Source organism: Prionailurus bengalensis, chromosome B4 (genome assembly GCF_016509475.1).
Source record: "Prionailurus bengalensis isolate Pbe53 chromosome B4, Fcat_Pben_1.1_paternal_pri, whole genome shotgun sequence".
Taxonomy (NCBI): Eukaryota; Metazoa; Chordata; class Mammalia; order Carnivora; family Felidae; genus Prionailurus; species Prionailurus bengalensis.
Genome location: NC_057358.1, coordinates 130985054 through 131007806, shown reverse-complemented (window position 1 = coordinate 131007806; position 22753 = coordinate 130985054). Strand labels below are relative to the sequence as shown.

At 53.6% G+C, this 22753-nt stretch overlaps 1 protein-coding gene and 1 long non-coding RNA gene across 2 annotated transcripts; both read left to right on the top strand.

Moving 5' to 3' along the window:
• Positions 1-1791: 1791 nt before the first annotated feature.
• TEX33 (testis expressed 33) lies at positions 1792-16693 on the top strand. Its single transcript, XM_043562479.1, has 6 exons — positions 1792-1904; positions 5293-5352; positions 9868-10310; positions 12174-12318; positions 16212-16322; positions 16524-16693. Exons 2-6 carry the CDS (start codon positions 5331-5333, stop codon positions 16619-16621), a joined length of 819 nt encoding a protein of 272 aa, XP_043418414.1. The 5' UTR covers positions 1792-1904; positions 5293-5330; the 3' UTR covers positions 16622-16693.
• Positions 16694-17192: 499 nt separating this feature from the next.
• LOC122472698 lies at positions 17193-21928 on the top strand. Its single transcript, XR_006294505.1, has 2 exons — positions 17193-18536; positions 21470-21928. It is a non-coding gene; the product is annotated as an uncharacterized LOC122472698 (long non-coding RNA).
• Positions 21929-22753: the final 825 nt, after the last annotated feature.

The following is a 22753-nucleotide window of genomic DNA, read 5'->3' as shown; positions in this document are numbered from 1 at the left end:
CTGAGATCAAGAGTCCGACACTTAACCGACCAAGCCACAGGAGGTCTGTTTTCTCCTCACAGCCTCATGAGCCTAGGCCTCACCTCCTGGAGGTTCCCTGCCGCCACTGTGCAGCCTTCCTGGGCAAAGACAGGGTCATGGAGGGCCAGGGGACCGAGTCTGTCAGTGACCTACCCCAGGCCCTAGCCTGACGTTGAGGCAGGTGGGTGCTCAGTACACGCTGAGGACACTGGGGTGTCACGCTGGGTCAGGCCGGATGCCTACGGAGTCTGCGTGGAAGAGGGCTGGGACTGACCCCTCCCCCCTCCATGCTGTCATCCTTGTCATGCTAGCTTTGGGTCCTTTATTGGAGCCTTGAGTGACCAGAGAATCCAGCTAAGCCATGGCAGGTGCCCTGACCCACAGCAGCTGCCATAATAAATGTGTGCGAAGCGGCTAAGTTTGTGGTAATACTGTTAGGCAGCCTCAGTCGGTGGAGCCACCGACTTCGGCTCAGGTCATGATCTCACCGTTCGTGAGTTCGAGCCCCGGGTCAGGCTCAGAGCCTGGAGCCTGCTTCGGATTCTGTGTGCGTCTCTCTCTCTCTCAGCCCCTCCCCTGCCTGTGCTCTCTGTCTCTCTCTCTCAAAAATAACATTAAAAAAAGAAAAGAAAAGAAAATTAATACAGGCAGGAGAGCAAACCCAGGAGGCGAGGGAGGAGGCAAGAGGTCTGGACTGGGGCAGGGAGAGATGTGGAGGTGGCTAAGGGCGTGCGAGTCTGGTGTACTTGGAAGGCCTTGCTGATGAGTGGCTTATGAGGTTAGCACCAGGCTACGGGCGACGTCTCTCTGTGGCGGGCAATGCGCCAGCATTTCCCGAAAGTGACTTCGCTCAATCCTCACCTTGCCCTTGGCGGTGAGCTGTCTCTGTTTCACACGTGAGGAAAGTTCAGCCAAAGAACTTGACCAACGTCACGCTCTTCTTTTTTTCTCTTTTTAATATGTTTTTTTTTTTAATTTTTTTTTCAACGTTTATTTATTTTTGGGACAGAGAGAGACAGAGCACGAACGGGGGAGGGGCAGAGAGAGAGGGAGACACAGAATCGGAAACAGGCTCCAGGCTCTGAGCCATCAGCCCAGAGCCCGACACGGGGCTCGAACTCACGGACCGCGAGATCGTGACCTGGCTGAAGTCGGCCGCTTAACCGACTGCGCAACCCAGGCGCCCCTGTATTATTTATTTTTGAGAGAGAGACAGAGAGAGACAGAGCATGGGCGGGGGAGGGGCCGAGAGAGAGAGAGAGAGGGAGACACAGAATCCGAGGCAGGCTCCAGGCTCGGAGCTGTCCACACAGAGCCCGACGCGGGGCTTGAACTCACGGAGATCATGATCTGAGCTGAAGTCGGACGCTCAACCGACGGAGCCAGCCAGGCGCCCCACATTCACGCCTTTAGTATTCAAGTCCCTTCTAAACTGTCAAACTCCTATACATCCCTCAGAGGCCAGCTCAGATGGCCCCTCCGAGAGCCCTGACACCTTTCTCCAGACCACACTGATCTCTCTACTTAATCCACTGTGGCTCTGAGAACTTTCTTTCCACCTGATGGCATCCGAGCCCTCCGTGTGTCACATGTGCGGGGCTCGGGAAACATTTTGAGTGGAGACAGAGCAATGCTTGAAGACCCCTCCTTCCCCTTCAGTACTGGCTTCCCCCCGGCCTCTGTTCCCCTGTGGGGATGCAGGGGGGGTGGGGGGTGCAGGCCCTCTGAGGTAACAGAGCCCTATGTATAGCGGTCACCATGGCGACTCCAGTGAACAGTGGGGGAGGGGGGCGCCCTGGCACCCAGCCAGTGGTCTTCAGGAGCGGGTCTGCTGTGTGGATCTGTGCTCCTGGACTTCAGCTGACATGAGAGAGAGCGGAGAGGTGAGGCAGGGGCCTGTGAGGTGGGCCGGGGGTCTCCCGGGACCCAGGATTTCGCCGTCCCTCTCTCTATTCAGGGCCGCTCGTGAGGGAAGAGTTCCCCGGGCCCAACCAGACCTCCTTCCCCGTCCTCCTTGACTGACGTCTCTTGGGACCTTTCTTTCCAGATCAGAAACTGGCAGGGAGTCCACACTTCTATTCCAGCCGGTCCAGGCTGCTATGGACTGGGGGTGTCCCTGGGGCAGACAGGACACTGCTGTGGGCACATGGGCGGGGGAGGACTGGGATGTGGGGGTGGGGACGGGAGCAGACGGCTCACTGGAAGGAGGCAGAAGAGGTCGGGCTTGGGTTCCGTCCCACTTGGCTGAGGTCCTATTTCTTTTCTGAGCCTCAGTGTCTCCATCTGTGAAAGAGGGTGAGTTAATACTTTCTCTGAACACCTGCTTCCTTATGAAGACAGATTAATCTACTAAATGTAAGAGTGCGTAATAGATGAGCTGTATTAGTTATCCCTTGCTGTGTAACAAATCACCCCAAAACTTAGTGGCTTAAGAACATTTTTTTTTACAAAACTTTTTTTTTTAACATTTATTTATTGTTGAGAGACAGAGAGGGACAGAGCACGAGCAGGGGAGGGGCAGAGAGAGAGGGAGACACAGAATCCGAAGCAGGCTCCAGGCTCTGAGCCGTCAGCACAGAGCCCGACGCGGGGCTCGAACTCACGAGCTGTGAGATCATGACCTGATCATCACGAGCTGTGAGATCAGATGCTTAACGGACTGAACCACCCAGGTGCCCCAAGAACATTTTTTTTTTATTTCACAACTCCTTTGGGTCGGAAATGCAGATGCACTCCCATGGCGGCCATCTCTCAAGGTCATTCACGGTATATAATCAAAGTTCAACTAGAGGAGGACCCCTTTCCAGAGCTACTCATATGGTAGGGCTCAGTTGCTCACGGATTCTTGAACAGGCCTCCCTCAGATCCCTGCCAGGGGGGCCTCTCCTGAGGTTAGCTCACAACATGGCCGCTGCTTCTGTCAGAGTGAGCGAGCCAAGAGCCTGACAGAGTGTGGACAAGATGGAGTCCCAATCTTCTACGTTCACTCTCCGAGTGGCATCCCATCCACTATTCTTTTGGTTAGAAGCGGGTCAACAGGCCCAGCCCACGTGCCAGGGGAGGGATTATACAAGAGTGTGAATACCCAGGGACAGGGTCCCCCGGAGCCATGTGGACTGCCTACCTCAGTGGCCCCTCCAGGCCCCAATAATATACATGCCTTCTTTTAAAAAATTTTTCTTTTTTTTTTTTTTTTTTAATTTTTTTTTTCCAACGTTTTATTTATTTTTGGGACAGAGAGAGACAGAGCATGAACGGGGGAGGGGCAGAGAGAGAGGGAGACACAGAATCGGAAACAGGCTCCAGGCTCCGAGCCATCAGCCCAGAGCCTGACGCGGGGCTCGAACTCACGGACCGCGAGATCGCGACCTGGCTGAAGTCGGACGCTTAACCGACTGCGCCACCCAGGCGCCCCCCAAAAAATTTTCTTTTTAATGTTTGTTTATTTTTGAGACAGAGAGAGACAGAGTGCGAGTAGGGGAGGGGCAGACAGAGAGGGAGACCCAGAATCCGAAGCAGGCTCCGGGCTCCGAGCTGTCCGCACAGAGCCCGACGCGTGGGCTCGAACCCACGGACCGCGAGGTCGTGACCTGAGCCGAAGTCGGACGCTTCACCGGCTGAGCCACCCAGGTGTCTTCTGAATTTTGGCACCTGAAGAGGATGAGGTTTTGCAAAACCATCAAGTTCTGCCTCTTTTGTGTTTAACGGTGGTTCCTTCAGTGTTTCTTCCCCCTGTGATACTTCACTGGAAGCAACAGGAAGAAACCGGGAGGCACCTTCCGTGCCTTTGCTTGGAAATCTCCCTTGCTACCTCTCCTGGTGCGTCAGTCACATGTCCCGCCTCCCACCTAACTGTCAAGGACAGTGTCCCTAAGTTTCCTTCGCTACCTAACGGGGACACGTCTTCCTCCAGGTTCGAAGAACACGTTCCTCACATCCTTTCGTACATCCTCCAAGCCCAGGTTTCTACTCATTATCCGTTTCAGGCAATTGAGGCCTTTTTCCATCCCGTTCCTCAAACTCTACCCACGCCCCAACCACCGCTTGGTTCCGAAGCCACTCCCACAGTTTTAGGTTATTTGTTACAGCAGCGGCCCATTCTCGGTACCGGAATCCATGCTGGCTATCTATTGCTGCGTGACAAATGACCACAAGGCGTAGTCACTTAAGACTATGTGCTTGACAAAAGTACAAATTTATTCTCTCACAGCTTCTGGGGGTCTGGATCCTGAGTGTGGCCGGGCTGGGGCCTCTGGCTCAGGGTCTCCCACGAGCTATAATGGACGTGTCCGCTGGGCTGTGTTCTCATATGAAGGCTCAACCAGGGAAGGATTCACGGCCATGCTCATTCGGGTGAAGGGTCAGGTGGTTCTTTGAGGACCATAGGACCAAGGGTCTCCGTTCCTCACGAGCTGTTGGCCTCTCCCCGGGGCAGCTCAAAACATAGCAGCTGTTTGCGGCAGAGCAAGGAAGCTGAGAAGAGCCATAGAGAGAGAGTGTGAATGAGACAGAAAGCACTAGGGGCCCCTGGGTGGCCCAGTCTGTTGAGGGTCCGACTTTGGCTCAGGTCACGATCTCACAGTCCGTGAGTTCGAGCCCCGCCTCGGGCTCTGTGCGGATGGCTTGGAGCCTGGGGCCTGCTTCGGATTCTGTGTCTCCCTCTGTCTCTGTCCCTCCCCCACTCATGCTCTGTCTCTCTCTCTCTCTCTCTCTCTGTCAAAATAAATAAACATTAAAAAAATAAAAGACAGAAGGCATTAATCTAACACCTGCTCTCAGCTCTCCTGTGTTGGCCAAGCCGGTTCCCTTCGCTCAGGCTTGAGCGACCGGCTGTTAAAATGGACGCGTTAGAGGGAGGCAGATGGTCACCAGGATGGGGGGGCCTGGGGCAAGGCACCCTGCAACCAGGGGCCCGCTGGGGGCTCCCAGGGGAGCACAGGGTGCTGCAGATCGGCGAGAAGTGAAGGAAAGGGCAGCAAAAGGCAAGAGCGAGGCTCGGGGCCTCCAGGCTCTTTGAGAAACGTCTTTGGGGCCCCGGCATTGGAAGTGACCGGGCTTTCCAGAGAGGGCAGAGTGGGCAGGGGTCCAGGAGGCAGGCCAGCAGGGATGGGGGGCTCGCTGAGTACCAGAGAGCATTGGAAACAGCATGGAGGGGTCCCTGGGTGGGGGCCGGACAGACGGCCGCGGGCCTTCGTGTTCAGCTCCAGCTCACCCACCTCTGCAGAGACTGTGTGTCATCTGAGACGACCACATGTGTTTCTTGGTCAACAGGACGAAGCTTGGAATTACTTGTCCCAGAACAAGAGTCCATGGACCTGAGCCGCCGAGCAGGTAGGACAGGCTGGCCTGGGATGAGTTCCGCTCGGGCACCCCGGGGGCAGCAGGGAACAGCCCCTTCTCCCCCTCGGTCTTGCTTGGGTCTCCAGACCCCCTGTGGGGCCCTGACTCCCTCTGCATTCTGTTTGAAGACAGAAATTGAAGGCAGGGGGAGGAATATCACTGGCCCCTCCCATCCACCCCTCTGCCGTGTCCTGTCTGCAGGGCTGGGGGGAGGGGGGGTGGGGAGCGTGAGCCCGAGGGCAGGGCTGAGGGACAACCCAGCAGGGGCCTGGTCGGGTGTCCGGAAAGTACATGGAGGTCCTGAGCGAGCCCCGTCCAGGGAGTGGTGTGGCCCAAGGAGGCGAGAAGGGAGTATCCAGGCATGGCGAACAGTGTGGGCAAAAGTCTAGAGGTCAGAGGGCTGGTGCTTTGGTGGAACCTAGAGAAGTCGATATGGCTGGAGAGGCAGAGTGGGGGCCTGACCCCTGCACTGGGGGCTCCGCCCTCAGGACAAGAGGAGGGCTTTCAATGCAGGCGTGACTGGGTCGGGTCAGCTCTGAGAGGCGCCCCATGCTGAGTGGCCTTCCAGTGAGATCGGGGAGGCCCCGCCTGCTGGAAGCTGTCTCCAAAAATCCAAGGACCCCGGCCTTGTTCAGTCTGGCTCGGATTCCAGCCTCTCCCAGCGAGGTTCTGATGCAGGCGCCGGGAGGGCCCTGGAATCCGCAGATGTGTAACAAGCGGGGGCGCGATTCTGATCGAGGGCCAAGCTTGGGAAACCGCTGACCATTTGACCCTTACTCTGCCCATTTTATAGCTGAAGGGATGGAAGGCTGGTAGAGTTGCAGTGAGGTTCCTGAAATGCCAGCAACATTCATTCATTCATTCATTCATTCATTTGTTCCTTCGTTCGTTTGTTCATTCATTCATTCGTTCATTCATTCATTCATTCCACAAATATGTAACTCCAAGAGGACAAGGGTTGGCCCTTTAGTTCACTGCTGTGTCCCCAGCGCCTGACCCAGCACCTGACGCGGTCCGTGCTCCCTCGGTGGATGGTTAGTGAATACCGGCTCTCTGAACCAGGGTCCGGCGAGTCAAGCTCTCGTCACCCCAAAGGGCTGGCAGAGGGTGGGCGGGCAGTTCCGCTGTAACTTGCGGATAGATGAGGCAGTCAGGGGCTCATCCTGGGAGAAACGGGGAGCCCTGCCCCTTGAGTCCTGAGCTCAGCATCCTGTGCTCAGCCCCAGGCCCCCCCACGGGCAGGAGGAGGGGCCGTGGTTGATGAGGTGGGCGCTGAGCGCACCCCATACTCTGCCTCCGCTCTGTTGAGAAGGGTGCCGGTCCCCATCCTCAGCCGGTCCCCAGAGACGCGCCCATTTGTTGGCTGGGGAGGAAGCGGGACAGGATGGAGGGAAGGCCATCTGGTCCGGCCTCAGGAATAGGTTCTCCCTCTGCCTTTTGTGTGGATGACAAAAGAGCAAGAATGGAAGGGCATCTGATTTCACCGGTGGGGGGCAGGAAGGAAGGCAAGCTTTCTCTAAAGGCGCTGTGGCCCCAGAGAAGGGTCTACAGCTCCTCATGGTGGGGGCAAGAGGGGCTTACACAGAGCACCACCACCCCTTGGTGACGGCGCCCCGCGAGAGTGAAATGAAACCCCCCAGTGACCAGGGGTCAAAACCCGCTGCTGTCCAGCGGCCTTCTCTGGAAAAGAAGCCTGGAACATTCTGAATGCCCACCCGTGGGGCAGCTGCGAAGTCCTGCCCAGTTAGGTCTGTGTCTGCCACCGTAAGTCAATCCCCGAGGCACAGTGGTGCGTTTTTATTTTATTTTATTTTATTTATTTTTTTATTTTTTTGCCAGTGGCTGAATATAAGGTCAATATTTATTTATTTATTTATTTATATATATGAAATTTATTGACCAATTGGTTTCCATACAACACCCAGTGCTCATCCCAAAAGGTGCCCTCCTCAATACCCATCACCCACCCTCCCCTCCCTCCCACCCCCCATCAACCCTCAGTTTGTTCTCAGTTTTTAACAGTCTCTTATGCTTTGGCTCTCTCCCACTCTAACCTCTTTTTTTTTTTTTTTTTTTTTCCTTTCCCTCCCCCATGGATTCCTGTTAAGTTTCTCAGGATCCACATAAGAGTGAAACCATATGGTATCTGTCTTTCTCTGTATGGCTTATTTCACTTAGCATCACACTCTTCAGTTCCATCCACGTTGCTACAAAAGGCCATATTTCATTTTTTCTCATTGCCACGTAATATTCCATTGTGTATATAAACCACAATTTCTTTATCCATTCATCAGTTGATGGACATTTAGGCTCTTTCCATAATTTGGCTATTGTTGAGAGTGCTGCTATGAACATTGGGGTACAAGTGGCCCTATGCATCAGTACTCCTGTAGCCCTTGGGTCAATTCCTAGCAGTGCTATTGCTGGGTCATAGGGTAGGTCTATTTTTAATTTTCTGAGGAACCTCCACACTGCTTTCCAGAGCGGCTGCACCAATTTGCATTCCCACCAACAGTGCAAGAGGGTTCCCGTTTCTCCACATCCTCTCCAGCATCTATAGTCTCCTGATTTGTTCATTTTGGCCACTCTGACTGGCGTGAGGTGATACCTGAGTGTGGTTTTGATTTGTATTTCCCTGATGAGGAGCGACGCTGAACATCTTTTCATGTGCCTGTTGGCCATCCGGATGTCTTCTTTAGAGAAGTGTCTATTCATGTTTTCTGCCCATTTCTTCACTGGGTTATTTGTTTTTCGGGTGTGGAGTTTGGTGAGCTCTTTATAGATTTTGGATACTAGCCCTTTGTCCGATATGTCATTTGCGAATATCTTTTCCCATTCCGTTGGTTGCCTTTTAGTTTTGTTGGTTGTTTCCTTTGCTGTGCAGAAGCTTTTTATCTTCATAAGGTCCCAGTAATTCACTTTTGCTTTTAATTCCCTTGCCTTTGGGGATGTGTCGAGTAAGAGATTGCTACGGCTGAGGTCAGAGAGGTCTTTTCCTGCTTTCTCCTCTAAGGTTTTGATGGTTTCCTGTCTCACATTTAGGTCCTTTATCCATTTTGAGTTTATTTTTGTGAATGGTGTGAGAAAGTGGTCTAGTTTCAACCTTCTGCATGTTGCTGTCCAGTTCTCCCAGCACCATTTGTTAAAGAGGCTGTCTTTTTTCCATTGGATGTTCTTTCCTGCTTTGTCAAAGATGAGTTGGCCATACGTTTGTGGGTCTAGTTCTGGGGTTTCTATTCTATTCCATTGGTCTATGTGTCTGTTTTTGTGCCAGAGTGGTGCGTTTTTTACCAGCAAGTTACAAAGCAACAGGGAGAATATGGTCTCCTTTGTAAACAAAAGCGAAGCAAAACTATGTATCCTTAGGAGGGCTGGAGGAGCCGTCTAGAATGCTTTGGAGGGAAGCTCCCCGCACGCATTTGCAGCCTTAACCTGGGATTGAAGACTGGGGAGCAGGGGTGAGGCTGAGGCTGTGTGGAGAAAGGGAAAAGCCCAGGGTGGTGAGACGTGTGTGCAGCCTGCGGCCAGGCCAGCCTGGGGTGGGTGTCAGGGAGGATTCTTGGTGAGACAGCATTTGAAGGAACCGAAGGGTAGGGTTTTGACTCCGGGAGAAGGAAGGGCAGGCCTTCCAGGTGGCGGAACCAGCCCGAGGAGGGGCGGGGTCTGGGCGGTGGGGTATCACAAGGTGGGGGTGGGGCAGGGGCCGCCGTTTGGTGGGAGCCAGGGGTGGGTGAAGAGAATGCGGGCCGGCGGGCTGGGACTAGAAGTCCGGGCCAGAATGCGCGGCTGCTGGTGGGAGAGCCTGAAATGGCTGGGGTGATGCCACCTGCAGAGTGAAAACAGCAGAAGGAAGTGGGGGTTGGGGGGGGCCGCTCTGAATGGGGAGCAAGGACCTGGCCCCTCCAGCTCCATGACTGGGCCAAGCCAAGGAAGCCCTCTGACAAGCTGCTGGCTTTCTTCACTGGATCGCTGTGGGGTTCAAAGCCGGGAAGAGAACTGATCAAACAGAGCTAGGTTCACCAAAGCGCGGAGAGGTCAAGGTCACACGCGGCCAGGCCTCAGGGCTGCAGCTCCTGTTGTCAAAACCAGTGTGGGTTGATCCTGTCCCGTGGGAGGCCTGGCCAATGGAGCCACTGTCTTCCTTGGTCTCTCCTGATTTCTCACCTGTGCTTCTGCTGGTTGCTGTGACCGCTCTCTGTCCCCGTCCCTTTGACCGTCCCTTTGACACGGGCTGGCTAGGTCCGAGGACCCGGAGAGGTCCCGCCGGGCCAGCCAAGAGGGCCCTTGGCTCTGCACAGGATGGAAATGAAACCCAAGCCGAGAGGAAGTGAGACCAGAGTTTATTGAAGATGCAGAGAGAGATGCAGAGGCAGACACAGTGTCTGGGAGGCTCGGAAAGGAGAGGAGAGGGAGCATTGTTGCCCCATCACTGTCTTCCTCCCTGTCCCCCACTCTGCATTTATCTGTCTCCTTCCCTCCCTCCCCTCCCTCTCTCCCCCTGTTCAGGTACCACCACTTTGACCAGGGCCCATCTGAACAGCGAGGGAGGCCAGCAGGACACGGACCCCTGGAGAACTGCCTGCAGCCCTGTGGGCACCTCCAAGTTCAAGTACCAGGCCCCAGTCTCCCCACAGCAGAGCCTGTACCGGGGAGGCAGCCCCCTAAGGCAGATCCACTTGGAGGAGGTCCGGCCTCCACCCCCAACGGCCATCAGTAGGGACTCTCTGTCTTCGGGGTGGGACCCACAGTGTGGGTCTCCGAGGAAGGCAGATTACAGACCCTCCTCGAGGGAGAGCAGGGCTTCTATCCGAGAGGGGGCTCCGCTGTGCCAGGGACTGAAGGAAGGTCCCAACGCGGGAGCCCAGGACCAGAAGAGCAGCGTCATTCCTGACAACATCCGTCACAAGTTTGGGAGCAACATGGTGGACGAGCTGGTCTCTGAGGAGCAGGTATCAGAGCGGGCACAAGAGGCTGAGGGCGGCAGGTGGGTTCAGCATGGAGACTTAGGGGGACCCCCGAGGAGCCTGCCCTCAAGTACAGAGTCTCTACAATAATATCATTAACAAGTGCTGGCTGTGCACTTGCCTGTTCTGGCCCTTACAGACTTTTCAGCATTAAGTCTGGTGTTCGGATTAGATGCTTTTAACTGGGACCAGTCTCCTGAAGGAGACCGCGTTGAGTGGATGGAGAGCACTGGCTGGGACTCAGAAGATTTGGGCTTGAGCCCTGGCTCTGCCCCTGAATGCTGGGTGACTTTGGACAAGGTTACTTCCTGGGTGACTTTGGACAAGTTACTTCCCCTCTCGGGGCTCCGGTCCCTACATCTGTAAAGGGAGGCAGCTGGACGACATCGGGCTGGCAAACACGTGACACGCATACCACATCGTTCCTATCCTGCACACGGCAGACATCGTTAGTCGATGCCGGCACTGTTCCCCACCTGACACGTCATTCAGTGGAGTCCCTACTGATCAACTGAAAAGTTGACATAAAACTGCTCTTTCTGGTCAAACGCTAAGAGCTCTCCTGGTCTGGCGTTTTGAGAGATATTTTCTTTTCTTTTTTTAACGTTTATTTTTGAGACAGAGAGAGAGAGAGACGGAGCATGAAGGGGGGAGGGTCAGAGAGAGAGGGAGACACAGAATCCAAAGCAGGCTCCAGGCTCTGAGCCATCAGCACAGAGCCCAAGGCCGGGCTCGAATTCATGGACCGTGAGATCATGACCTGAGCCGAAGTCGGACGCCTCACCGACTGAGCCACCCGGGTGTCCCTTGAGAGATATTTTTCAAAGCCATCATCTCGACCCTCATATGGTGCGAGTTATGGCTTCTTTTTTGAACAGATGGTACAAGAGAAGTTCAGGGAGGTGCCGTGAGCCACTTGGGGTCACAATCAGCAAGCAGAGTTACAAGGATCACAAAGGCTGTGGGCCGGGCCCCCCTCTGCTTTGTCATCACAAGGTGTGGTACCCACACCCACCTGCTAGTCTGGGAAGTCACAATCCCAAGCGTCTTGAGGACCTTGCCCCCACCTGAGGTTGGCTCTATGATCACTACCTGTCACTGCCCCTCTCGGCCTCGGAAAGGCGTCACTTCGCCCTTTGGTCATCATTGTCCTGGGCCTGAATAGGGACCTGGCTTTTCTGTCTAGCTTTGACACAACACAGATGTCACTGAGCCAGCAAATATCAGAGCTGGAAGCTACTTCGATGACCATCCAGTTTGGCCCCCACCCCCATTTTTTACAAGTAGGGAAACTGAGGCCCGGAGAGGGGCAGAGACTTGCCCGATGTCAGCAGCTGGGTTATGGCAGAACTGGGACTCCCACCCCGGTCTCCTGGTTCCTTAGCCAGTCTGAGCCTCGGTTCCACACTACAGGAGGGGGCTGGCCCTGATGAAATCTAAGGGGCCACCCAGAGCTGACCTGGGTGATGCCTCGGTTCTGGGGGCTCTGTGGTTCGCCAACTGTGACAGCAGGGCGAGTCCTGCCCCGAGGCTCGAGTTCCTCATGTATAAAAAGGCAGGAAGAACATTACCTTATGAAGACCTCTCCTGACGATGTATACACTAGGTGCTCAAAGCAGGGAAGAGGCTCTGTGATCATTACCGTCTCCGATGCCCGTGTGGCACGCGGGGACGTGTGAGTGGTGGAGGGCCTTCAGGTCTCCCAGTCCCTGGCCCCGGGCCTGGTTGAAGGCTGCAGGGTAGGGGTGGGGTAGGAGGTGGCGAGGGCAGGGTGAGAGGGAGGAGGAGTTGGAGGGGAGCTAGGGGGCTGACCCTGCTTCCCTGGTCTTTTCCTCACTCGCCGCGCAGGTTCAAAGGGCCATCGGTGAAGGCTCTGAGGGCCAGAAGAGGGCCAGCTCGTGGCCCAGCAGGACCCAGAGTCCCATGGGAATCAACGCCATCTTCTCAGACTACTATGATCTGGGCTACAACATGCGGTCCAACTTGTTTCAAGGTCAGGCCAAAGGGCAAGGGTGGAGGATGCCAGGCATAGTGGCAGGGGTATTCACCTTTGGGCTATTCACCCCTTCCCGGACGCCTATGGGCTCTGAGACCTAGGACTCATTCCCAGGGACATTCATTTCACAGCCACCAAGGGCCCTCTCCAGGCCAGGCCCCGTGCCGCGTGCTGGGAATGTCCAGGCTCCAGGCACATCTGTCCTCCCCATGCAGACGACCCATCCCAGTTGGCAAACAGTCCCTCACTCCCTCTGACGCCTCCTGTGTCCTAATCTGGTCACAGTGCCGACAATATCGGGCTTCCTAGGTTCAAAGCTCAGCTCTGCCACTCCCTGGGTGTGGCCTCAGCCAAGATCCTTCACCTCTCTCGGCCTCGGTCACCTCTTTGGCACCGTGGGGATAATAATGATGCTGTGGCCCTCAGTGGGTCAGTGACAGGATTCTGAAGTGCCGCGTGAAGCCGCTTGGCCTGGGGCTCCAAGTGAGTAGCTGGCAGGCCATTAGTTTTCCTTCCAGCGCGGGTGGTGGCAGCACCAGGGGGACAGGGCCGGTTGGAGATCCGGACATCTTACAGGGCTGCTAAGGGACAGCCACAGTCATGTCTGTTTGGGGGCAAGAACTATTAGCTCATTTCACAGGTGCATCGGAAAGTTTGCCCAAGACCTCTCAGTAACAGGAGGTAGATCAGAGCTCACACCCACGGTTTTCTTCTGCCTCCAAAGCCCCAGTCTTTCAGGTCCCCTCCCCACCGGGACCCTGTTCCCAAGGGCTAATGGATTGCTCAGACGAGGGTCCGCTCCGCGGCCATCGTGCAGGGGGCTTCTCTCTGCCCCCACGTTCGAGTTCGGCCTCGCTGCCACATATGACCTCTGTCTGGCCCTCTTCTTTCCTCCCTCTGTCACGCCAGGCCCTCTCCAGCGTCCCCAGGGCCTGGCAGACCTCCTCACTTGGCTCCGATCCCCGTCACCCAAGGAACCAGACAGCCACTGGAAGCCTTCCTGGCTTTTTCTTTGAGCCTGGAGGAGGGGTGGTGCTGGGGGAGGGAGAGAGAATACAGCTCAGCTTGTCCTCTGCTCCAGATCTCAGGGTCCCTGCCTTCCATTCGTCACTGTAACAATAATCACCCATCGGCACACACACCCTTGTGGGGTAATGTCCACACAAAGGGAAAAGAATAGTATCAAAAGCCTCCGGGCGCCCATCACCAGCCTGAGAGACACAGCCTTGGCAGGGCTTGTGCTAGAGCCGCTCCCACCAGCTTGCACCAGCTCACAAGAGTCCCTTGTTAAATTTCCCTTAACTGATTGGCATCGCAGTGCTATTTTACTATTTTATTTATCTATACTCCGGAAATTGGCTAGGGCCGTCCAGTTGGGCTTCACCTTCAGCACCAACTCCCGGTGAGCTTTGCCCGTGTGTCCCTTTCGTTTCCACTCACTCTGTCTGCCTTACGCCAGCTGTTCCAGGTTGTGGTTGAACAAGAGCGAGGGAGAGGAGGGGGCGCCCGGCTGGCTCGTTCAGTGAAGCGCCCGGCTCTTGATTTCAGCTCAGGTCATGATCTCACGGTTCGTGGGTTCGAGCCCCGCATCGAGCTCTGTGCCGACCGTGAGGAGCCTGCTTGGGATTCTCTCTCTCTGTCCCTCCACCACTCATGCTTTCTCTCTCAAAATAAATAAACTCAAGAGACAGAGAGAGAGAGAGAGAGAGGACGTCAGAAAGGCAAAGAGCTGGGTGGGGAAGGCCGCCAGAAAGTCTTTCCTCTTGAGGGGTTGGGAAGGTCTCAAGCAGGAGAATGGCATGTTTTTGACTTGGGTTGAAGGACCATTCTAGTTGCTGTTGAGAACTGTGGCAGGGTTGCTGGGGCAGAAACAGGGAGACTGGTGAGGAATTGACTATAAAGATCCAGGTGGGGCAGATGATGGTGGCTTGGTCGAGGGAGTAGGGCTGGGACCCTGCACAACTTGGGAGGCACCATTGTGCAATATGGCGGCCCAGGGAGGCCAGGCTGAAGGTGGCCTGATGTAGTAGGTGCCTGGGTATCTGTGCAAGCTAGAGCACGCGGAATATGTCAATAAATGGATTTGGGGTGTAGGAGAGAGGAATGAAGGTGGATTCCAAGGTTTTTGATCTGAAAAGCTGGGAGGATGGAATTACTATTTCCTGAGAGATAGAGTTCCAGAAAGACTGGGTTGAAGACATCCTACCCCGTGTGAGTCTTAAAGAAAATCTCTTACAGAGTCTTCTAAAATATTTAGTTTTGCTTTTCACACTTGGGTCCCTAATCCCCCTGGAGTTGATTTCTGTTGTCAGTGAGAAGTAGGGATTCCTGTTTAATTCTTCCTTTATGTGGATTACCAACTCTCCCAATACCTTTTACTGAATAGTCCCGCCTTTCCCCCCCCAGTGACCCACAGTGGTTCCACTGGTGTCCACCAAGCTTCCACATGTGCAGGGGTCAGTTTCCAGGCCCTCCGTCCTGCCCACTGTCCAATGTTATGCTTTTAATGACCAACGATGAGAGGTAGTCCGGTATCTGGTTGGGCAGGTATCAGCCCCCCTCTCCATCACGACTACCAGCATTAAAGCCTTGGCTAGTCTAGGTCCTTGATTCCTCCACAGAGATTTTAGAAGCAGCTTGTCTATTTCTACAAAAAACAAACAAAACAAAAGCCCTTTTGAGATCTTAGCTGGAAGTATGTCAAATCTATAGCCTCAAATTAGGGGCAATCATCTGCTTTATGATAAGGTTCCCCCTCTCTGTGCTGCATTCTAGTTAATTTCCTTGTCTATATCTTCCCGCTGGCCATTTTGTCTTAGCTGCATTTAATCTACTATTTTCCCTGTCCCCTGAATGTGCCTTTAGACATTCAGATGCTAATTTTCAAACTTAGAAGAAGAGAGAACAATGAAATGGCTACCTGTCACACTCATAACCCAGCTTTGACAATTCTTAACACGTGGCCAATCTTGTTCCATTGTTTCTCCCACCCACCCATCAGCCTGCCCTGCGTTATTTCAAAGATAATCCCAGACCTCTTGTCATCCACTGAACTTAATTTTTTTTTATTAAATTTTTTTTAACGCTTATTTATTTTTGAGACAGAGAGAGACAGAGCATGAATGGGGGAGGATCAGAGGGAGAGGGAGACACAGAATCTGAAACAGGCTCCAGGCTCTGAGCGGTCAGCACAGAGCCTGACGTGGGGCTCGAACTCACGGGCCGCGAGATCATGACTTGAGCTGATGTCAGCCACTTAACCGACTGAGCTACCCAGGCGCCCCTGAACTTAATTTTCAATTACTATATGTTTCATTTTCTGAGGTCCCATTTGCTTCTTTTCCTAATCTATTCTTTCTGGGTAGTTTCTTATTCTTTGCTTATTCTTTTTGTCTCTCGTGACTTGAAACATTAAATTCATGTATTTCCCATCCTGTGACCGATCATTTGAATCCTTGCTATCTTTGGGGATTTGGTCCTCTGTTTGGTGTTTCTGCTGACTTTTGATCATGGTAACTTATTTCTTTTGTGTGTGTGTGTGTGTGGTTTAACTGTACGCATAGAAATACATTTTCTGAAAAATGGACATATTGATTGCCCCATGCCAGATGCTCCAATGAATCTCCAGTAATGTGATCTTCCCAATCTTGCAGGAAAATGTTATTCCTTTGGATAGAGGAAGAGGCCAGAGCTCTGAGAGGTTAAACACTGGCCTGAAGTCACGCTCCATGAATGGCAGAGCTGGTGTTTGAACCCAGGCCCGCCTCCTCACACCCCTACCTTCCACAGTCCACCATCCATTGGGGAAACTGACATCCAGGTATGAAACCCTGAGTGTCTGACCTCCGTTGACTTGAGGCTTCTGGGGATTTCTTTATGGGGTTCCACAGGGGCCTCCGAGGAGACGACGAGCCTTATGAAGGCCTCCTACACCCCAGAGGTGATTGAGAAATCAGTGAGGGACATAGATCACTGGCATGGAAGGAAGACGGATGATCTGGGTATGTGCAGGACTGCGGTGAGGGAGGCGGGCGCTCCCCTACCTGGGCAGGGTGTGTTGGCCCCAAGGTTGGGAGAGAAGCCACAGCAACAGGTAGAACTCTGGGTCGGGCCTGGAAGAGGCATGGATCACCCCTGGGGCCCCGGGGCACTCCAGAGATCCTCCGGATGATCTGAGCTGGCTCCTTCCCTGCTCTCTGCAGGCCGGTGGCACCAGAAAAATGCTATGAATATGAATTTACAGAAAGCACTGGATGAGAAATACGGAGAGAAGGGCAAAAGCAGAAGCTCAAAGTACTAGATACGACCGAGAAGAGGTGCCTTCCGCTCCAAGAAATGGCAAAGAATAAAGAAAGGCACCCGTCTGAATGTTCTCTTTGTGATGCCTCCGTTTCATGTTGGGGTGGGGGCTGATGTGCGGTGCTGGAGAGGCCAGCTGAGGGAGGAGAGAAGCCCGGAGGGCCCAAACTCACCCCAGACCTTCCCCTTAGACACGCACCCCTTCCCTCATAATTCCCGGGCAGGATGTGGGAGCCGAGCGGTAGGCACCCATACCCTGTGGGAGGGGCCTCACAGTGGTCCCTGCGGGAACTGAACCTTGGATGCCTTCCCTAGCTGAACCCCAATTACTTCCAGACACCCATTCCTCCCCCGGGAGCCCCTGGACTTGAGAAGAATCAGACATGCCCCTCCTCCAAGGCAGGGGTGGGTTTGATTGGTCTCAGGGTACGTTTTACCCCTCCCCCTACACGCACAAACTGATTGGTTCAGAAATGGGCGTATGACTCAGTTTGGGCCAATGAGAAGCAAGGAGAGGTGGGAGCGCGCGGAGCCTTCTGGGAAATTCTTTTCTCCGCCCCGGGAGAGCTGGGGGAGCATCTCTCTCTGGCGCCTCCGCGTAGAGGGAGGAAGACGCAGGGCAGACCGCAGCTGGCAGTCTGGGAGCGGGGTGGGGGGGAATCGAAGACGCCGCGGCACAATGTGGGTTGTCCGCGACCTCGTTGAGCTGCCCCATCCCCCTGGCCGGAAGCCACCGCCTCTGGGCTTCTTATCGTTGGAGCCTGGGCAGCTTTGCATTGTTTAAGCCAAAGTCATCCTTAACCAGTCACCATCCCCGGAGGACCTGGGAATTGGGTTCCCAAGGAAGAGTCCCCCCCGAGATGGGGTTGCAGGTTAGACAGGCACGTCTACCAGCTGATCCTGAAGTTTTTGTTTGTTTGTTTGTTTTTTGTTTTTGTTTTTTTTTTTTACCTGGTGTGTCCCCAAGCCAGCAGCTCACCCCACCCCGCATGCCACTGACGTGCACTCTCTACACCTGTCCCACTGGGCCATTACTTGCTGTGTTCCAGACCACCCTCAAACCTAGAGGCTTAAAACGACAAGGCTCATCTGTTTGCTTGGGATTGTGCAGTTTGGCTCATTTCTGCTCCGCGTGGCACCTGCTGCGAGATGGCGGTTTCTCTCACGAGCCTGGGGCCTCAGCAGGGATGGGCGCCGTCGCTGGGGGCCACCCTCCTTGTGGCCAGCTTCGGCTTCCTCTTGACATGGTGACTGCGTTCCAAGCAGCAGCCTTCCAAGAAGACAAGACCCTGATGTGTAAGAGCTTATCGTGTCTTGCACAGGCTTGTTAAGGTCCCTGTGGTCAAAAGGACATATGGTCCAGCCCAGACTCGTAGTAGGAGACTGTGCAGGAGTATTGGTATAGACAGGAGAGGTTCAGGGGGATTCACCACGATACCAGACTGCCTCAGTGATCATCATGCTTTGGACGAATGCAAAGCAGATCCCTGCCAGGAGGAGCGGGGCCGCAAAAGGGAGAGACTTCTTCAAGATCAGATTGGACCAAGGTGTTGTACCGGAAGTGAACTTGACTTGATTTTATCGATTGGGTACCTAATGATGTGCGCGGTGCTGGGTTCGGCTCAACCTCTTTGCCGGGTACCGAATTTCTACAAGGCACTGCTCTCGTGCTGGAAAACCAGACTTCGTTTTTACTGAGTCGCGACTATCTGCCCACCACATGTGACAGCTGAAAAATACGAGCCATCCCGAGTGTTGCGACGATAGCGGACCCCATACGATTTTGACAGAGAAATTATGACGTGCCAGGTGCCTATGATTATATGTCAAGTGTTTTACACACACGATCTTTTTCATCCCGACACCAGTCCTCAGAGCGATCATCTTTATGAAAAAATGAGGCTTGGAGAGGCCAAGTAAATTGTCTGAGCTCAACAGGAAGCTGGAGACAGACACGTTAGTATATGGATGCTTAGCAGTTTTACACAGGGCAGCAAGAAGTCCATACGGGGCAGAGGAAGCACAAAGGAGAGCTTGGGATGGGATGGGGCTGGTGGTCACGGAGGGCTTCACAGAGGAGGTAGCTCTTGAGTCTTGGCACATGAACAGGTACGTTAAGGTGGACTGGAAGAGGGGCGCCTGGGTGGCTCAGTCAGTTGGGCGGCTGACTTCCGCTCAGGTCATGATCTCGTGGTTTGTGAGCTTGAGCCCGGCGTTGGGCTCTGTGCTGACAGCTCGGAGCCTGGAGCCCGCTTCGGATTCTGTGTCTCCCTCTCTCTCTCTCTGCCCCTCCCCCACTCATGTTTTGTCCGTCTGTCTCTCTCAAAAATAAACATTAAAAAATTTTTTTTAAATAAAAAAAGGTGGACTGGAAGAACCACAGGGTTCGAGACGGAGGGCACAGTGTGAATAGAAACCCAGCACGGTGTACTGGGTCGCCCACACACCCTGGGTGTCTTATTAACCTTGGACGGTAGGGCTCCCAAGGTGGGGCACAGAGGCCAGATGGGAAAGGCAGACGGAGAAATCTGTGCCCGGATGGGGTTGCGCCCTGGGGGGAGGGGGGCTCAGATGTGAGACCCAGCCCCTTCCTCCATTAGCTCACAGTCTAGCCAGATCAGAAGGGTTAATAATGACTGAAGACACCAGACAGAAGAATATCGCCAGGGATCAGAGAGACACGCACAAAAAGTCCTTGGGTTGGCAAATATTAAAAAGCAAGTGTAGGGGCGCCTGGGTGTCTCGGTTGGTTGAGTGACTGACTGACTCTTGATTTGGGCCCAGGTCATGATCCCAGGGTTGTGGGATTGAGCCCCGCATTGGGTGCCACACTGAGTGTGGAGCCTGCTTAAGATTCTCTCTCTCTCTCTCTCTCTCTCTCTCTCTCTCTCTCTCTCCCCCTCTGCCTTTCTCCCCTGCTTGCACCCTTTCTCTCTCTCTCTCTCTCTTTCTCTCCCATAAATAAATAAATAAAATAAAATAAAATAAAATAAAAAGCAAGTGTAGGTGAGGTGGGACCCCTCATACACGCAATGAATTGTGAGCACAGAACAGCAAGGAAGAATTTAGCAACATTGAAGTTCTATCTTACAGCCTAGAAACTCCCATTTCTGTGTAGCCTGGAGAAGCTCTTACATGCACACAAGGAGCCCCACACAAAGACACCCATTGCTGCGTTGTGTGCACATTACACGTCCGCCAGCAGGAGAAATGGACAGATGGGGGGATCTATAGCAGGGGAAAGACATGACCCAGGTCGTCATACGCCAGCGTGGAAAGATCTCCCAGTATGTCTCCGTGGGTTTTGGAAACGACGGTCTGCAGGACGAGCCCTTCAGTATGACATACATCATTTGTGCGACCTTCAAAAGGTACACACAGAACCGTGTGAGTCCTTGCTGACGGACTCAGCAAAGAGCAGGGGAGGTGGGTTGGAAAGATGCTGCGACTTTAGCTTCACATGGTATTGATTCAGCGCTTTTCAGATGCTTCGCTTTCTGGATAGCTTAACATTTTTTAAGCTTATTTTTCAGTAATCTCGACACCTGAGATGGGGCTCGAACTCACAACCCTGAGATCAAGGGTCGGGTGCCCTTCCAACTGAGTCGGCCAGGCGCCCAGTTTTGCCTTCTGTAATTGCAAGAGACACCCTCCAAGAGAACGCACAGGCTAGAAAGGGTGGCGGAGTAACTGAATGCTGGGGAGCTGATTTAAAGGCAAGCTGGCAATTTCAGTTTGGACACAAGCGAGACATTGTAACAGATTTCATGACTTAGCCTCAGTTAAAGATTTCACCTCAGATCAGGAAGAGGAACTCTTTGAAATTAAACATGGAATATTCTGGAGACAGAGAAGCTGTAATACCGGCAAGATAAGACATGCATGGGTTTTCTTAATTTTTTAAAAATTTATTTTTTACTTAAGGCATTTATCCCACTGGTGCTGTTTCCAACACTGCTCTTTGTGCTTCTGAGGCCCCTAGACGGTGGAATTCACAGTGATTCTTTAAAAAAGAATTTTTTAAAATGTGTATTTATTTATTTATTTAAAAAAAAATTTTTTTTTCAACGTTTATTTTATTTTTTGGGACAGAGAGAGACAGCATGAACGGGGGAGGGGTAGAGAGACAGGGAGACACAGAATCGGAAACAGGCTCCAGGCTCTGAGCCATCAGCCCATAGCCTGACGTGGGGCTCGAACTCACGGACCGCGAGATCGTGACCTGGCTGAAGTCGGACGCTTAACCGACTGCGCCACCCAGGCGCCCCTAAAATGTGTATTTATTTTTTGAGAGAGAGAGAGAGACGGAGCGTGAGCGGGGGAGGGGCAGAGAGAGAGGGAGACACAGAATCCAAAGCAGGCTCCAGCTCTAAGCTCTCAGCACAGAGCCCGACACGGGGCTCGAACCCATGAACTGTGAGATCATGACCGGAGCGAAGTCGGATGCTTAACCGACTGAGCCACCCAGCGCCCCCCATTCACAATGATTCTTAAGTTTCAAGGAGGTACGGGGACCAGGACTTACGTTGCATTAATTCACATGGTGGAAAAGTTATCCATTCTCTAATCCTTGCGGTCTCATTTGCTCAGAGGGATTCAGAACCATCTTCATAATTTCTGTTCTATCCAAGTACAACCAGAAGGAGGACCTAAAAAAGCAAATTCTGAGGCTCTTCACTCCAGAGCCAGTCCAAGACCTCCTAGAGCTATTTTCTTAGTCCCGCCCGCCCCCTGGTGGCAGTTTCTCTAAATTGCAAGCCGAGCCCCTAGGCTTCATAAATCCAGGAACCTAGAGATCATCAGGCTCCTTCCATCTTTCTAACCACGCCTCTTTTGCCCCTACCCACAGCTCCATTCGCAGATGAGGAAACTGAGGCCCCGTTGAGTGGATATATGTCCAATCTGAAAGCGAACCGTCCATTTGGCCAGCTTTGCAAATCCAAACCGTCAGAGGCGGCGCGGGCTGGCAGACAGAACCTTTCCCTTTCTCCCTCCAGGATTCACGGCCTCTGCGGTAAAGGAGGAGCCAGCAGGGACTGCGGCAAATGCAGAGGAAAATCCAAATGCGGGTTTGTAGTCCAGAGGCGACAAGAGACTTTGCAGCCGAGGTCTGTGTAAAGATCACCCGAGAAAATGCACGCCCAGGACGTGGCATGTAATCAATGCTCGCTCTTTTCTTTCCATCAGGTTCAGGTTTTGGGGAACACAGCACCATGCTGATAGGTGTTCTGTAAAAAGTGTCCCCTTGTCACATGAGTTTGGGTTATGCTGGTTTAAATAACGCTAAACAGGTTTCTTTTGTGCAAGACTTCTCAGAACCTGGAATGCTCTAGAATTCATTGCATCGCTCCAAATTACTGCAGGCAGGGTTCCCTGTTCCCCCTGGTGCCTGGCACAGAAGGAGCAAGCCACCGACACCTGTGACGATAATAACGATTTTATTAAAATTGCAGGTTCAGAAACCCGGGAAGTCAGCCCGGAAAGAGTAACCCTGTTTTGGGGGGGTGGTGGCGGTAAATGGACCGATGTGTGAACCGAGACGCTCATTGTCAAGGTTCCTGGAGAACTGTGGCCGCCGAAGGGCCTGGCCGCCTGTTCCGTCTGGCCAACCTTGCAGGCATCCGACCTGTCATCAGGTAATCAGAGTGAGCCTGTCCTCGGGACAAGGGGGACGAGTTTTGCGACCGGTGCTGCACAAGGCGGCTGAGTGAGGGCTATCCCAGCCTTCTGCTCACTGGTCTGTATTGCTACCTTCCCTGGTTTACAAGCAAAAGGATGGTCCACCGCAGGCAATGGCCGGGAGGCAGGCTTGGGCCTCTCCTATTCCCAATCTCCTTCCAGTGGGCTGGTATTTGCTGAACACCTACTATGTGCCAGGTGTGTGGCACCATGGGAGAAATGGCTATGAGTTGTCTTTTGTGCAGAGGGCTCCCAGGCTGAGGTGTGATAATGGGGGACACAGATGAACCTATCAGCAGGGAGGGAGAGGGTCAGGACAGGACGAGGGGAGAAGGCGCAGCACGAGCAGGCCCCCCAGGAGCTGTGATGTCCTGCTCCAGGCCACAGGACACTTAGGGTGAATATCGCTGGAGCCCTGGAGGAGGGGGTGAGGGTCCTGGTGGGGCAGAACATT